The 18,290-nt window shown below is 43.2% G+C and overlaps 1 protein-coding gene across 7 annotated transcripts in view; it reads left to right on the top strand.

The window, feature by feature from the left end:
- The window catches only part of PTPN13 (protein tyrosine phosphatase non-receptor type 13), a 212,032-nt gene that overhangs the window by 33,238 nt on the left and 160,504 nt on the right, over positions 1 to 18,290 (top strand). For all 7 annotated transcript variants that reach the window (XM_059666063.1, XM_059666056.1, XM_059666077.1 and 4 more), the window contains one exon: positions 15,046 to 15,165. In XM_059666063.1, the coding sequence (XP_059522046.1) occupies positions 15,051 to 15,165 (115 nt within the window). In that variant the 5' untranslated portion in view covers positions 15,046 to 15,050. Of the gene's footprint in view, positions 1 to 15,045; positions 15,166 to 18,290 lie in introns of those variants that run through there.

The following is an 18,290-nucleotide window of genomic DNA, read 5'->3' as shown; positions in this document are numbered from 1 at the left end:
TTGCAGGGATTCACTGCCTTAGTCAAAAGCTACACCTACAGATTTTTTCAAGATAATACTTTTTCTGGTTCCTTTGTCTTTAATAGCTCTTTCCTCAATTTACCTCTCTCCCCTTGCATTTCACTATAAGAAGCAAGAGGAAACCAGGTTTCACCTTTAACACTTCACTTGGAAATCTCCTTAGCAATATATCCGGCTTTGTCACTTCCAACTTCTGTTTTCCATGCCACCATGCATTCAGCCACAATATAGCAAAGATTTCCCTTCACATTCTTTTTCTTTTTAAATATATTTTTATTGATTTCAGAGAAGAAGGGAGAGGGAGAGAGAGCAAGAAAAAAAAAAAAAGGTCAATGATGAGAGAGAATCATTGATGGGCTCCCTCCTGCACACCACCTACTAGAGACCGAGCCCACAACCCGGACCTGGAACCCTTCAATCTGCAGGCCAACACTCTATCCACTGAGTCAAACTGGCTAGGGCTCTCCCTTCACTTTCCAATGACATGTCCCTCACTTCCTCTCAGCCCTCACCAGCTGTGTGTGTCTCTATTGTGCTTCTTAAAACTTTTTCCAGCTTTTGCTTTCTATCTTTCCAAAGCCATTCTCACATTTTAAGTTATTGTTACAGTAGCATTCCACTTTCAGTTACCAAACTCTGTACTAGTTTTCATTTACTGTGTGACAAATTACCACAAATTTACTGGTTTAAAGCAACACAAATTTATTATCTCACACTTCTTTTTCTTTTTTAAATCCTTATTGTTGAGATTTTTGCAGATGACCATCTTTTTTCTCCCCATTGCCTCCCTCCACCCAGGTCCCACCCCACCCTAGGCCTTTGCCACCCTATTGTCCATGTCCATGGGTAATGCATACATGCATATAAGATCTTTGTTTAATCTCTTCCCGCCCCCCCCCCACCTCCCTTCATCTGAGAATCGTCAGTCTGTTCCATTTCCATGCTTCTGATTCTATTTTATTCACCAGTTTATTCTGTTCATTATATTTCTTACTTGTTTATTTTGATTTTTAGATTGAATTGTTGATAGATATGTATTTGTTGCCATTTTGTTGTTCATATTTTTTATCTTTTTCTTCTTCCTCTTCTTAAAGAATACCCTTCAATATTTCATATAATATTGGTTTGGTGGTGATGAACTCCTTTAGCTTTATCTTGTCTGTGAAGCTCTTTATCTGACCATTAATTCTAAATGATAGCTTTGCTGGGTAATCTTGGTTGTAGATCCTTGCTATTCATCACTTCTGGCCTGCATAGTTTCTGTTGAGAAATCAGCTGACAGTTGTATGGGCACTCCCTTGAAGGTAACTAACTGCTTTTCTCGTATTGCTTTTAAGATTCTATTTGTCTTTAGCCCTTGGCATTTTAATTATGATGTGTTTTGGTGTGGTCCTCTTTGGGGTCCTCTTGTTTGGAGTTCTCTGTGCCTCCTGGACTTGTAAGTCTATTTCTTTCACCAGGTAGGGGAAGTTTTCTGTCATTATTTCTTCAAATGGGCTTTCAATATCTTGCTCTCTCTCTTCTTCTGGCACCCCCATAATGCAAATGTTGGTACGCTTGAAGTTGTCACAGAGGTTTCTTACACTATCTTCATATTTTTGGATTCTTTTTTCTTTTTGCTCTTCTGGTTGAGTGTTTTTTGCTTCCTTATATTTCAAATTGTTGATTTAATTCTCGGGATCCTCTAGTCCAGTGGTTCTCAACCTTCTGGCCCTTTAAATACAGTTCCTCATGTTGTGACCCAACCATAAAATTATTTTCGTTGCTACTTTATAACTGTAATGTTGCTGCTGTTATGAATCATAATGTAAATATCTGATATGCAGGATGGTCTTAGGCGACCCCAGTGAAAGCGTCGTTCGACTGCCAAAGGGGTTGCGACCCACAGGTTGAGAACCACTGCTAGTCCAACCATGTCAAACTCATAGGCTAACATGGGCCTCATAAACAAGGCATATGGCCCACGAGTTTGACATGCTTGCTGTAGTCCAGTGATGGCGAACCTTTTGAGCTCGGCGTGTCAGCATTTTGAAAAACCATAACTTAACTCTGGTGCTGTGTCACATATAGACATTTTTTGATATTTGCAACCATAGTAAAACAAAGACTTATATTTTTGACATTTATTTTATATATTTAAATGCCATTTAACAAAGAAAAATCAACCAAAAAAATGAGTTCACGTGTCACCTCTGACACACGTGTCATAGGTTCACCATCACTGCTGTAGTCTGTTGTTGAATCCCTGTATATTCTTTATTTCAATCAGTGTATGCTTAATTTCTGACTGGTCCTTTTCTATTTTTTTGTTGTTAACATTCTCACTAATATCCTTGAAAATCTAAGTCCCTTGGAGGTTTCTAGGAGATTCTTGAGTAACCTTATAACTGTGATTTTGAACTCTATTTCCAGTAGTTTGCTTGCTTCCATTTCTTTCATTTGTGACATGTTTCTTTGTCTCCACATTTTGGCTAATTCCATATGTTTGTTTCTATGTATTGGGTAGAGCTGCTATGTCTCCTTGAGTTGACAGAGTGGCTTTGTGTAGTAGGTGTCCTATAGGGCCCAGTGGCTTAGCCTCCCCAATCACCTGAGATGGACACTCTAGGTGCACCCCTTCGTGGGTTGTGTGCACAGTCTTATTGTAGTTGAGATTTTATTGCTATTGGTGTCACTGGAAGGAATTGACCTCCAGGCCAATGGGCTGTGAGGACCAGCTGTGACTACAGTGGGAGAGCTGCTGTGCAGGAGATAACCTTATTGAGCAGGACTTGCTTCAGTGGGGCTTTGGTTCTCAAGACATGTGCCCCTTGAGTGTGTCACTTATGAATGTGTAGAGTTGTAATCTGGTATGGTCTGACACTGACCACTGGTACACTGGCTCTTGGTTCTCCCAGGAGGTGCAAAGTCAGCCACTGCCTGGGGCCACCCAGCAGGATCTACAGAGAGATCTGCAGATTCATACTCTTTGTATCGGGTTTGGAAGTGCCCAGACGAGACCTGACTGTGAAACAAGGCAGGCTACATTGCTGGTGCCAGGTCTTGGGCCTTTTATTGATAGGTTTGTGTCTCCCTGACCCAGCTGCAGCTTGTTGAGAGATTTTAACCTGAGCAAGGACAGGCTATTCATATGTAAAAGCTGCTTCAGGCAGCTTGGGTTGGGCTGCAAATTGGATGAGGTGGGGTATCAGAGAATCACCAGGGTGGAGCAAACAGAAATGACTGCCAGCCAACACTGTAACTGGGAAGGTCCCAGCATAGGAACAATGATCCCTGTGAGCACCTCCACCTGGGAGAAAGCCACCCCCGAGTTCCTGCCCGGATGCCGGACAATCCAGTTCCTCCTCATATTTGTCAGTATTCCCCAGAGCCTTGTCCGGCACTGGAGCTCAGAGGAAGGGGGACCTTGTAAGCTCAGTTTGTGGTGCCCGCCTTTTAAGAGGAGCAGTTGGGTCTCCAGCAGCCTCTGTGTCACTGAGCCCAAATCTGCATTGGTTTTTACAGCATGTAATTCTTATTGCCTGTAGGGACTTCTTTTCCCAGCTCTGGGACCCTGGGCTGGGTGTCTGGTGTGGGGCTGGGACCCCTTGCTCCTCTGGGAGGCCTCCCCAGAGGCAATCTCCCTCCTGATTAAAAAAGTGGCACACATGGCTGCCGGACCAGCCCCTTCTGCACTTCCGCACCTCCTACCAGTCTCTGTGTGCTTTCTTCTTTACTTCTCTAGTTGTGGGACTTCCATTCAGCCAGCTTTCTGGTGGTTCTGGATGATGGTGGTTCTGTATTTTAATTGTAATTTTGATGTGGTTGTGGGAGGCAGCGAGTACAGGCATTTGCCCATGACACCATCTTGGTCTCTTCTGTCTCACACTTCTTTTTGCTCAGGAGACTGGGTTCAGATTAGATGGTTCTGCTTTTCAGGATCTCACCAGACTGAACTCAAGGTATCATCTGTGACTGATATTATCTGAGCCAAGCTCATTGGTTGTTGGTAGAATTCAGCCTCTTGTGGTTGTAGGACCATTTTCTTTCTGATTGTTGGCTGGGGTACACTGTCCGCTCCTAGGGGCCACCCTCAGGTCCTTGCCATGTGTCCTTCTACTTAGGCAACATGGAAGGAATCTTGAGAGCAATCTCAGAATTATGTCTGCCACCCTAATTTGTTTACTACAATACGAAGAACAAATATGAATTTTTTTTTACTTAGTCTTTTGTGCTTTATACATATTTGTTTCCTTTAATGCATGTCCACTTTGAGATATTTTAAGAGTCTAGATTTCTTGAGGAAGACCAGCAAGTTTCCTAATATTAATCTTAAGAAAAATCAGTGGATGTAGAGGAGGGGTTGCTATAGAAAGACAATTCTCAAAACCGAAATTCTACCATCACATTGTTTTGTAGGTACCTCTCAGTCAGGGAGGAGAAATACAGCAAATGTGAAATTCGGAATTTTGCTTTATTTCTCAGTTTAATGATACAAAGAGGGACTGAAGAATTCCAGAGTTTTTCTCTTCTGGTTTTTTGAAGCTGTCCTTTGAAAGCAGGGAGCAAGCATATATGATTTCTATTGAGATAAGTAGTTGACATGAGCCAGAGACCCAGAAAGGCAATTTAGACTTGTGATTGTTTTAGTTTCTTTTCTCTCACTGGGAAAGTACAATGGAAAAGTTGACAAATATGCATGGCTCCAACTTCAATAAAAATATTTAGAGACATTCTGTTTTCTACCTTGAGCAACATCCAATTAAAACACTGGGTTTTCTTTTTTTCTCCTTAAAATTCCAATTCTTTATTAGTCTTACCTAACTATATTAAGCAATAATGTTGTTGTTGTTTTTCTTTACTACCTGTTCTATACCTACCCTTAATGGAAAGAAATAGCAATGTACTTATTTTATTAGAGAAATTAGCTTTAGTCTTTTAGAGCTCTAATTATTGCTGCTTTTAGTGCTTTTATTATTGCTACTTTGTATATATCTGTCTTTTTGTTGATCATTCTGAATCAAAGTTAACAGGTAGAAATAACTTCACATTATTTAAATTGTCCAGGAATTATTGTAGTTATCATTTTATCTTTAAATGCTTTTAGGAAATTAGAAATTGAAAGAAAAACAAGAGATTGCTATCTTGAGTAATGGATTTAAAAAAAATGATGTGTCATCAATGCACAAATTCTAACTTTATAAACATAAGTTACATGGCATCTTAGATATGCTTTGACTTGTTTGTCAAAGGAGAGAAGATCTTAGACCTTAGCCATGGATTTTGGTTTCTTTAGTTTTACAGAATTTTATTTAATGGAGAAGTTAAATTTAGAAAACAAATTAAAAAACAATTAAAACAAACAAAACCTATGTATTACTTGTGGGACTTGGTTCCTTCTGACAATTAAAAAAATCCAGACATGTTCATGGGACAAAGAAAAGGAGTGCTTTATCTGGCTATTGTCTGTTTTGGTTTTTATTTTCTCTTTTTAACAGTTTCATTGGGGCATAGTTGACATAAACTGTACATATTTAAAGTGTACAATGTAATACATTTTGCCATATGTGTGCACTGTGAAACCATTGTCACAATCAACACTAATAAAAGAGAAAAATGGTAATTGGCGTACGAGCTACCCTTTTCATTGGCTAATCAGGGCTATATGCAAATTAACTGCCAACTGAGATGGCAGTTAACTGCCAACAAGATGGCGGTTAATTTGCATATGTAGGCACAATGCAGGGAGGCCAAAGGGAAAGCAGGAAGAAGCCCCCTGCCACTGACAGTGATCGGAAACCCAGGGGGGAGCTAAGAGCTGGGGGGCAGGGCAAAGGCGGCCCTGGGGCCGCCTTTGCCCTGCCCCCCAGCCATGATCGGAGAATCAGGCACCTTTGCCGCCCTGGCCAGTAATAGCAGGAAGTAGGGGTGGAGCCAGTGATGGGAGCTGGGCACAGTCGAAGCTGGCAGTCCCAGGAGCTAGGGGTCCCTTGCCTGGGCCTAAAGCGAAGCTCAGATCGCGGGGCCGCTGCAGCTGCGGGTCCCCGCTGCCCGGGCCGAACGCCTAGGCCAGAGGCATCAGGCCTGGGCAAGGGGCCGATCCTGCGATTGGAGGGTGATGGGGGTCAACGCCTGAGGGCTCCCAGTATGTGAGAGGGGGCAGGCTGGGCTGAGGGACACTCCCCCCCCCACACACACACCCAGTGCACGGGGATCAGCGGAGCCGCGAGGCCTCCCGGCACTGGCATCAGTGTGACAGGGGGCAGTGCCCAAACCCCCTGATCGCCCTGCGGCTCTGTGTGCGACAGGGGGCGGGGCCACAACCTCCCTATCCGCCCTGCTCTGTTCGGGACAGGGGAAGGCGCCCCAACCCCCTGATCAGCCCTGCTCTGTGCCTGATAGGGGGGAGCTCCCCAACCCCCTGATCGCTCTGCGGCTCTGTGTGTGACAGGGTGCAGTGCCCCAACCCCCTGATCGGCCCTGCTCTGTGTGTGACAGGGTGTGGTGCCCCAGCCCCCTCCCCCCCCGCCCCCCTCCAACGGGTCCTGCTCTGTGTGCGACGGGGTAGAGCCATAACCTCCCCTTCGGCCCTGCCCTGAGTGTGAGAGTGGCGGCGCCCCAACCCCTCTGATGGGCTCTGCTCTGTGAGTGACAGGGGCCAGCGCCCCAACCCCCTGATTGGCCCTGCTCTGTGCATGACAGGGGGTTGCGCCGCAACCTCCCCATCGACCCTGCCTTGAGTGTGACAGGGGGCAGTGCCCCAACCCCCCAATCGGCCCTACCCTGAGCGTGACTGAGGGTGGCATCGCAACCTCCTGATCCTCCCTGCTCTGTGCATGACATGGGGCGGTGCCCCAACTCCCCAAATGGCCCTGCTCTGAGCCCGACCAGGGGCTGCACCTAGGGATTGGGCCTGCCCTCTGCCACCCGGCAGCAGGTCTAAGCCAGCAGGTCATTATCTCCCGAGGGGTCCCAGACTGGGAGAGGGCACAGGCCGGGCTGAGGGACCCCCCCCTCCCTCCCCGAGTGCACAAATTTTTGTGCACCGGGCCTCTAGTTAAGATAATAAACATATTCATCATCCATATTTTTTTATGCATCAGTAATAGTGGTTTCTTTTGTTTGTTTTATTGCTTGGTATCCATTATGGGAATATACTAAAATCTATCCATTCACTTGTTGATAGACATTTTGTATGTTTCTAGTTTCTGGCTGTTACAAATAAAGCTGCTATGAACATTTGTGTATAAGTCTTTATGGCTATGTGCTTTACTTTCTTTTGGGAAATACCTTGAAGCCGAAACCCTAGCTCATATTATAGGCTTATATTTAACTTTTAAGAAACTCTTTAAACATTTTACCAGAGAGTATCATTTTACATTCCAACTAGCAATGTATGAGAGTTTTAGGTCCTCCACCTCCTTGCCAACACTTCGTATGGTCAGTCTTTTTCATTTTAGCTATTCTAATAGCAATATAGTTGTGTGTCTCATTATTTTAATTTTCATTTATTTTTTTAAATATTTTTTTAATGATTTCAGAGAGGACGTGAGAGGGAGAGAGAGATAGAAACATCAATGATGAGAGAGAATCATCGATTGGCTACCTCCTGCACGCCCCTTACTGGGGATCGTGCCCGTAACCTGGGCATGTGCCCTTGACTGGAATTGAACCCAGGATCCTTCAGTTCACAGGCCTCAGGCTCTATACACTGAGCCAAACTGGCTAGGGCAAATATCTCATTTTATTAATTAACAGTATTTAATTTGGAATTACAAGGCTAACCTGTTATGCTAACTGACCTTATTCTCTTAAACATTATAAACAGCTAAAATACCAAATATGTAGAGATTCTTTAACTTTAAAAAATACTAAAATGTGTGCTTGCTTCTAGTAAACATTTATAAACTTCATTGTGAATCATCCTGAGTAAAAGATGCTTACGATTTGGGGGTTTCTTTCTGCTCAGTAAGAAATCCTTAGCCAGGGTGGTGAGTGGATCTTTGCCCAAAGTTAGTGGCGACATAAGAGCTCTATTTTATAGTAGCATTGTTCTTGAAACAGTGTACTTTTATGGCCCTATTTTCACAGAATCAATTTAAATTTTCCTAATTCATTAGTTTATTTCTGGACAGATTGTTATATCACTTGATTAGATTCAGTTAATCTGTTTACTATTTCATTCTGTTAAAATCACTTCTGTGCTAACTATGAGTGCCACAAATCCTTCAGGATTAAAATGACATCTGTTAGAATCCCTTTGTGGCTTTGTCTAACTGTGGGCACAGTTTTAAGGTCATGACATTAATACCTCTGTTCATAAAAAACATAACAATGGTTCTGGTTATGTAATATAAATTTTTTTTTCTTATTTGAAAGTCTTTCCAAATACTGTCTAGTTATCATGCAGCCCACAACTTCCAAGGAAACAAAAATGAATGATATGGTTATGTTTATTGTAAAGCAGGACCATTTTGATAGTAAAATATGACAGTCATTTATCTGTACCCCAAGTTATTTATTACTGTATCTAAAGGAAGCAATTGAAATAATGGACTTAAAAATTGTCTTCAAGTTATATTTTTCTTCACTTTATGTTCATCCCTTTCCCATTTCTGCATTTCTTTCATTCCTTTGTCTTCTCTTTTATTTGGCACTAATGATCTAGAGAGTTATAATACAGGTAAATAAAAATAGCGGAGAGATGATAATGGTAGGCAATTGTCAAGGATAGTGATTTATAAGGTATAGTTTTGTTTGATTTTTAGAAAGCTGTGCTAGCATTACATTAAATCTTGAGATTAAGTGATCACAGGATGTGGCAGTTTCTTAAAAATTTTAAACATATTTTCTAGCATAGCTATAAATTAAAAATATCAAATCTAGAGCATACAATGGAGTAAAGTCAGCCTCTTCAATAAAAGGTGTTGGGAAAGTTGGACAGGTACGTGCAAAAATATGAAACTACACCATCAACTTATATAATACACAAAAATAAACTAAAAAATGGATAAAAGACTTAAATGTAAGTTGTGAAACCATAAAAATCCTAGAAGCAAAATCTCAGACATCTCAGGTAGCAATGTTTGCCAATAAATTACTCAGGGCAAGAACAACAGGAGAAAATAAACAAATGGGACTACATCAAAATAAAAAACTTCACAGCAAAAGTAACCATCAACAAAATGAGAATGGAGCCTACTGTATGGGAGAACATTATTTGCTAATGATATATCTGATAAAGGGTTAATATCCAAAATATATAAGGAACTCACACAACTTAACAAAAGGAAGACAAACAATCCAATGGAAAAGTGGACCAAGTACCTAAATAGATACTTCTTCAAAGTGGGCATACAGATAGCCAAGAGATATATGAAAAAACTAGAGGCCCGGTGCACAAAAATTTGTGCACTCCGGGGGGAGGGTGGGGGCCCTCAGCCCGGCCTGTGCCCTCTCGCAGTCTGGGACCCCTCGGGAGATAACGACCTGCTGGCTTAGGCCTGCTCCCGGGTGGCAGAGGGCAGGCCCAATCCCTAGGTGCAGCCCCTGGTCGGGCTCAGAGCAGGGCCGACTGGGGAGGTGGGGCGCCCCCCCTGTCATGCACAGAGCAGGGAGATTGGGAGGTTGTGATGCCACCCCCTGTCATGCACAGAGCAGGGCCTATCAGGGGGTTGGGGCACTGCCCCCCGTCACACACAGAGCAGGGCCCATCAGGGGGTTGGGGCTCTGTACCCTGTCACCCACAGAGCAGGGCCGATCAGGGGGTTGGGGCACTGCCCCCCGTCACACACAGAGCAGGGCCCATCAGGGGGTTGGGGCACTGCCCCCCGTCACACACAGAGCAGGGCCCATCAGGGGGTTGGGGCTCTGTACCCTGTCACACACAGAGCAGGGCCGATCAGGGGGTTGGGGCACTGCCCCCCGTCACACACAGAGCAGGGCCCATCAGGGGGTTGGGGCTCTGTACCCTGTCACACACAGAGCAGGGCCCATCAGGGGGTTGGGGCTCTGTACCCTGTCACACACAGAGCAGGGCCCATCAGGGGGTTGGGGCTCTGTACCCTGTCACGCACAGAGCAGGGCCAATCAGGGGGTTGGGGCGCTGCCCCCTGTCACTCACAGAGCAGGGCCCATCAGGGGGGTTGGGGCTCTGTACCCTGTCACCCACAGAGCAGGGCCGATCAGGGGGTTGGGGCACCGCCACTCTCACACTCAGGGCAGGGCCGATGGGGAGGTTATGGCTCTACCCCATCACACACAGAGCAGGGCCCGTGGGGGAGGGGGGGTTAGGGAGCTCTCCTCTATCAGGCACAGAGCAGGGCTGATCAGGGGGTTGGGGCGCCTTCCCCTGTCACGAACAGAGCAGGGTGGATAGGGAGGTTGAGGCCCCGCCCCCTGTCACACACAGAGCTGCAGGGCGATCAGGGGGTTTGGGCGCTGCCCCCTGTCACGCTGATCCCGGTGCCGGGTGGCCTCATGGCTCTGCTGATCCCGGTGCTGGGAGGCATATTACCCTTTTACTATATAGGGTAGAGGCCTGGTGCACGGGTGGGGGCCGGCTGGTTTGCCCTGTAGGGTGTCCTGGATCAGGGTGGGGGTCCTCACTGGAGTGCCTGGCCAGCCTAGGTGAGGGGATGATGGCTGTTTGCAGCTGGTCACACACCCTTCAGGGTAGGGGTCCCCACTGGGGTGCCTGGCCAGTCTGGGTGAGGGGCTGAGGGCTGTTTTCAGGCTGGGGGTGACTGAAGCTCCCAACTGCTCCTTTTTTTCTTTTTTTTTTTTTTTATTCTGGGCCAGCTTTAGCTTTGAGGCTTGGCTCCAGCTCTTAGGTTTCTGGCCTTTGCTTACAATGTTGCGAATCTGCAGAGTTTCTTAAACTGCAGGCTCAGAGGCCTGCAGCCGCAGGCGGGGAACGTTGGTTTCCTCCGTCACTGAAGCAAGCAAGCCTCATGTTAGTTTCAAGCTGCCTGGCTGCCGGCCGCCATCTTGGCTGACAGTTAATTTGCATATCTCGCTGATTAGCCAATGAAAAGGGTAGCGGTCATACGCCAATTACCATGTTTCTCTTTTATTAGTGTAGATTCCTCTCTGAAATAAATTTAAACACACACACACACACACACACACACACAAAAGAAGGGAGAGAGAGATAGAAACATTAATGATGAGAGAGAATCATTGATTGGCTGCCTCCTTCATGCCCTACACTGGGAATTGAGTCCCCAACCTAGGCATGTACCCTGACTGGGAATTGAACCGTGACCTCCTGGTTCATAGGTCGATGTTCAACCACTGAGCCACGCCAGCCAGGCTCCCTTCCTTTCTGAAATCAATAAAAATATATTTTAAAAAATAGATGAGTGGATGAAAAAGGTGTGATACAGGTGACACCATGGAATACTATGCAACAGTAAAAAAGGATCTCTTACCCTTTGAGACAGCATGGAGGGGTCTGGAGAGTATCATGCTAAGTGAAATAAGCCAGTCAGAGAAAGACAAGTATCACATGATCTTGCTCACATGTGGAATCTAATGAACAAAATAAATTGATGAACAAAATAGATCCAGAGACATAGAAGCATGGAACAGACTGATGAAAGGCAGGGGTGGGTTGGGGTGGGGAGAGATAAACCAAAGAATTTGTGTGCATATTAGAGGCCTGGTGCATGGATTTGTGCATCGGTGGGGTCCCTCGGCCTGGCCTGCGCCCTCTCGCAATCCGGGACCCCTCAGGGGATGTTGGACTGCCAGTTTTGGCCTGATTCCTGCAGGCCAGGCCAAGGGACCCCACCGGTGCACAAATCTGTGCACTGGGCCTCTACTATGCATATAAGATCTTTGGTTAATCTCTTCCTACCCTTCCCCCTTCATTAGAGGCCTGGTGCATGAAAATTCATGCACACGGGGGCTCCCTCAGCCCAGCCTGTGCCCTCTCACAATCTGGGATCCTTGGGGGATGCCCACCTGCTGGCTTAGGCCTGCTCCCCAAGAACAGATGTGCCCTCTCCCTCTACACCCGCCCCCCTCCACACACACACACACTCTAGGGACCAAGCACTCCAATGTGTCCCATTGAGCTTCTTTCACTGGCTTGATGTGAAAAAATGACACTTTTCCCACACCCCTCCTGCTTTGGAGAAGCATGAAAACCAGCACAACTCTCTTCAAAGAGATCCTTAGGCAATTTTCTCTCTACTCTTCATGCCTGTGTGTTGGCTTTAGAGCTATCTAACTGGTTCTCGGACATATCACTGTGGAAATTTACAACAGAATAGTCTTTTTTCACAAGTTATATTACTACTGATTGCTAATAGTATCTGGATGTCTCTATTAAATTCCAATTTAATATACTGTTTTATTTAGAAGACAACTCAGAATATCTCTTAGGAATCAGTTTCTGTTTTTCTCTTTAATAAATTGAATTTAAACATTTTTCCTTTTTTATCATATGATAAAGTACATGAAAAGCCTAGGGAGAAAAAAAAAAAAGCAAAAAAAAAAAAAAAAGCCTAGGGAATTTTTGGTGGTTTAATCTGAATAAATAATCATACTTCTCATACAGGCTAAATAAAAATTATTTTGGCTTTTTAAAGTAGTATCGTCTCCTCCTTCCCTTTTTTTAATCCTCACCTGAGGATATGTTTTATTATTATTATTATTTATTTTATTTTATCTTTTTTTTAGAGAGAGAGAGAGAGAGGTAAAACATCGATGTAGGATAGAAGCATTGATCAGTTGCCTCCCATATGTGCCCCAACCTGGGAATCGAACCCGAAACCTAGGAATGTGCCTTAAACAGGAATCGAACCTGCAACTTTTTGGTGTATAGGACAACACTCCAACCAACCGAGCCACCTGGCCAGGGCTTATATCTTCCCTTTGAACTACCACACTGTACATTTAAGTAGATACCCCTCAAGGCAGACCCTAAGCATAAAATGCTATAGTACACATTTGAAACAGAAAATAACAGGACAAGGCTGGCCTCATTTTGTTGCTGGAGTTGCTTTTTTCATTCTGAGTTAAACTATCATAAATATAAATTAAAAGAAGCTATTAGCTTTTTCTGTTAGTCTTTTATAGGTTAATTTTAAAATTTAACAAAAGATATATTACAGAAAATAAGTATTTAATGTTTTTCACTCCCTTTAGCTTCATAGCTTCTTTTCCCAACCCATCTGCTTCTGCCTACCATAATATATACATTGCCATTGTGCTTGAATTGGTTTGGTCTGGGTAGAAATTTTAGTAATCACTGTAAAGTGCAATTTTCTTTTCAAGAAGTATCAATTCAGGAAAATCTATATAGGAAGTTTTGACTAGCTGCATTTTTCCTTCCAAAAGGAAAATAGGATTATTGAGACCCAAGGAAACTTTAAATGGTATCAATAGATCACCTACTTAATTGAATGCCACTGAAAAAATTGACCCTACAAAAATGTTATCACAAAGGCACCTTTCCAAATTTTTATAGAGTCTTAGATTATGAAGATGCTTATAGGAATAACCTCTTTCCTTGTCATAGTCCCCAGAGGATTATTATTATTATTATTCCTACGTCACAAATGGGAAACTGAGGTTTAAAGGTGAAATTATTTTCCCAAGGGCAAATGGTAAGTTGGCAGTGTAGGTGAGGAAGAAACTTTACTCTTTACAGTTCTATTAGTCTAATAATTAAATTTATATGAGACAGATTAACAAGAGAAAATAAACAAATTTAATTACATATGTATGTATGGGAACCTCACGTACATGGGAGAGTCAGGTACCCCACAAACACAAGAGGTTCTGAGACAGAAAGTTAAAGGAGGTATAATATGGCATTCTGAACTAAGGGTGAGGTAAGGCAACTTGGGGCTGCAGAGGGGAAGAAGGTCATTTAAGGATGAAAAGTAGAGCAGATGTTCAGTAATTAGATGTTTGCCCTGTCCTCGAGATAGGGGGAAAAAAGTAATCTCTAGTAATAACTCCTTTAATGGGCAAGGCCCCAAATTTAAATTCTTTGAGGAGAGATTTAAGTTTCTCACAAGCCTGCAGGGTCTCAATTTGCCATCAACTCAAAATAATTCACATGCTAAAGTGGCACACTTTGGGGAGGCCTGTTCTGAACTTCCTCAGCATCAAAGCTGGGTCTAGAAATAATTGAGTCCATTCAGTGTACGATTTATAGTTCTATTATACTAGAGACCCGGTGCTCGGATTCATGCGCCACTGGGGTCTCTCGGCCTGGCCTACGGGGATGGGGCTGAAACCCACCTGGTGCACGAATTCATCCAGGGTGTGTCCGGCCTGTCTCGCCCAGTCCCGATGGGGGCTGATGGGGCAATCAGGGCTGATAGAGGCCTGTTGGATGGGGAGGGACCAGGGAGAGAGCTCCAGGGCGTGTCCGGCCCATCTTGCCCAGTCCTGATAGGCCAGACCCTAGCAGCAAACTAACCTACTGGTCAAAGCGTCTGCCCCCTGGTGGTCAGTGTGCCTCGTGTGACTGGTCTAACAGTTGAATAAACGGACAGACACTTAGCATATTAGCTTTTATTATATAGGATTACAGTATATATGTTGGAGATACAGAAATCAATCAATGAATGGAAGACAGATACTCCCTCTTATTCACAACTTCTCCCAATATGTCTATAGGGTCTCCTGTCTACTCCTCCTACTCGTTTTACCTGGATGGGTAGGGTGAAACTTGGAACTGTAATCTGAAAGGTCTTCAGTTCAGTCTGGCTGGTTTGGTTTAATCATCTGCACTTTGGCCTCCTGGCACCCTGCGCTCTCTGTCTTCTCCCACGAAATAGTCATCACCATTATTCTCTAGTTCTGTCTCTGAGGTTGACTCTATTGTACTAGGGCAAGTAATTGTTTGGATTTTCCCCCCCTCCTTCAATACCTTTCCCCTCTATGAGTTTAAGTGTGGGATTATATTTAGATTGAAAGCCATATTGAAAAATTAGGTAGACAGGGACCTCATAGATGAGAACTTTCACTCCTGCGAGTGCAGTAAACTTGATGTGTAGACCATCTGTTCCCTTTGTTTCCTAGGTAATATGCACGTGTCACTAGCTGAGGCCCTGGAGGTTCGGGGTGGACCCCTTCAGGAGGAAGAAATATGGGCTGTATTAAATCAAAGTGCTGAAAGTCTGCAAGAATTATTCAGGAAAGGTAGGTCTTCTTTTTCTTTTCTTAATTTTGAATATTGGGTAGCTCAAAATTGATAAAGGGGCAGAGTATAGAAGAATACTTTCCTTACCTCTCTTAGGGCTAAAAATGCTCAGATTTTTTTTTACCTTTATTTGAACATCTTTGATGTGCCTGATATTGTGCTAGGGACTAAAATATAATGATGATCAAAATAAAAAAAATGTTCTTTGTCTGTAGGGAGTTTATAGTCCAGTGTGGAAAACAACTATTAATAAAATATTTTTAATAAACATATGTAAAAAATTCAACCATGACAAGGCTACATAGGAGAGGATCCAGGGAGTCTATGAGAACTCATAGTAGGAGAATTTGACATGGTCATGGGAAAGAAAAGAAAGGCCTCCCTGCACATAACAAGCTAAGACCTGAAAGGAAAGGAGAGGTTTACCAGGTTAAGGAGGAGGGGAAAACATTCCTGGCAGAGAGAATAATATGTTTATCCCTATAACTCTAAATTGGAATAATGTGTACTGAATAACTTCCTTGGTGCTTCCCTGTGGAGGTAGTCACCTGCTCCAAATGGTCATGTGGCATTTTGGAGCCGGAAAAATGAAGGAGTCACCCATTGGTTGACCAAAAACATTTGATATCATGCTGAAAAGTTCCATGTGGAGCTTTTACACCATATCAACAACACCTGTTTAGAACAGAAGGTAAAGAATCAAACTTCATCTTTGATTGGAATGAATTAATCAGGCACAATAAACAAACATAGATGAGGTAATAATTCTGCAAGTTTGGTCCCTGGATGAGTAGCATCGGCATCACCTTGCAAACGTATTAGAAATGCAAATACTTAGGCCTACTGTAGACCTAACTGAATAAGAAATTCCTGGGGGTACAGGCCAGCAGCTTGTGTTTTAACAAGTTTTTAAGGATATTCTGATGCATTTTATGTTTGAATTACTTACTAACGGCATGGGGACCTTTTTGGAAGTTGTAGGGGTGACCATTGATTGAGTACTGATTGGGGACAGATGGTAAAGTTTGTCATCATTCTTGATTTGCTGTTATTTTCCCATCCAGGGACTGGAACTTAAACAAAACAGTGTTAGGTTCCACCCAATTCTGCTGTAACTGGATGTTTGATTAGAATTAGGATAAATCTAAAGAAAAGTAATTCCTTTTATTAATGCCACTCACCTAAAATCCAGCTATTTTAATAGACCTTGTAGCTTTGTTTGCTTTATTTTAGTTTTTTTCAGAAAATTTGAAAGGATAGGCACTCTAGACTATAGAGCAGGTAGCCATGCTCCAAAGGTGTTGTTGAAGAAAGGATATGTTGGTGGCATTACTCAGTTAATTAACAATAGTCAGTTAATATTTAAGAAACATTGAGTTGTGAGGTATTGCATGGAAGATCCTGATAAGAAGTCACTGTTGCCCTTAAGGGATTTATTCAGATCAGATGCATATGAAACAGTGCCAAATGAGTGATAGAGACAATAAGAATTACAGATGTTCCTTCAGAGGAGGGAGAGATAATACCTTTTTATTGTACTAATGGCAGGATCACTGCCCTAGCCATGACTCAAGGAATAGAAGCATCTTGCATACTCTTGAGTACTCTTTCTTTCAAATTTCATAATTTTAATAGAGATTGAGTGTCTGAGTGTAAAGTACTTGTCATTATTGCATAACATATTGGCACGTTACAATAAAGAGACTTACTGGATGTGTTATAAAATTAATTGTAAGGCAGCTATGTCCTAAACACTGTCCATGGGAGTTGGTTACCATAGGCCTTCAGTCCAGTTCACAGAATAGCATCAGTAATATAGACAAATTGAATTTGGATTCCTTGGCCGTCTGGAGATTACCAACTATTAGGACTGCCAGTTGGAAATTTCTATTTTGGAGGAAAATTTTGCTTATGTGATTGAGTTTATCTGAAATCTAGGATTTTTTATTTCTTGTATTTGATAGCACACTGTCATTTTTTGCCACAAGTATTTTTTTTTCCTTAGTGACCTGAAATAAAATACAGGTTTCTCCTACATAAAAGCAGAGCATTCCTATGAAAATTCAGCTTTTGTTAAGCTGAAATATGTAAATCAAAGAAGCTAATGCCATTAATTTGTATGGAAAAATTTTTTAGTGTTTCCAGATCTCCCAAATAACCTACCAAATCATGCCAAATACGTTTAATTATATCTAGTTTTATGTTAACACCTTTACAAGTTCTCTTAGGCTTTTCTGATTACCTTAGAACACACTTTTATAACGGATATACAAGGTAAATGGAGATAAAGCACAGATGCTCACAGATACAGTTCAAAGCTGTGAGAGCTTGATGCTGAGTGTGGTTCCCAGGTGTTATAGAACAGAGAGTTCATCCACACGGCACTGACAGCCAAACACCAAAAATGGAGAATTGCAGTGGAGGCGCCATCCAGGAGACCAGCAAACTGGTGCTCCAAAGCCCGAACTCCCCACGATGGGTAGCTTACAGAGTATATAGGGCAAAATTGCAAGACACTGTGGATTAGGGCTTCGGGGTCATGCTGGGAACTGATTGGTTGGAGGTGAGGAAGAGTAATCATTTATTTCTATCTTGAGGACAGTTTTGAGATCTGTTCCCTTGTTCCTCTATCCAGTCTCATGGGAGAGTAGCCAGGGCCAGGGGGCCCTTCCACCTTAGGACTCAGGCACTGATACATAACAGCTCAACATGTTATCTTTAGCTGGCCAGAGGTCTAGACAGTGTGACCAATATTAGTCAGATCCTGGCTGCTATCTTCTGCTGCCCCCAGAGTTGCTGATTATCCAGGGAAAAGGCTATGTCTCTGAGGGATAGAGAGAGATAGAGATGATTTCTGAAGCTAGGATTTAAAGCTAAATTTAATCAACATCGTAAGGACCCTCAGGTTCACTGGGAAGAGCTTGGCAGTACCACTCTTGCTGCCCAGGTGCCCTGCCTCTGTAATGGCTCTCTGCAAGACAAATGCCGAGTGCTGTATTTTCACCTTTTTTGGTAAAAGCTAAAATCCTCTTTGGATTTCTTTCAGTTAGCAAAGACAAGTATTAATATAGATCTTTAATAAAAGCCAAGTGGAGTAAAACAGACTTTCAAAAAGCGGGGATAC

The sequence above is a fragment of the Myotis daubentonii genome, chromosome 1 (assembly GCF_963259705.1).
Source record: "Myotis daubentonii chromosome 1, mMyoDau2.1, whole genome shotgun sequence".
NCBI classification, from domain to species: domain Eukaryota; kingdom Metazoa; phylum Chordata; class Mammalia; order Chiroptera; family Vespertilionidae; genus Myotis; species Myotis daubentonii.
Note: the sequence above shows the minus strand (reverse complement) of the source record. Positions and strands in the feature narration are given on the sequence as shown.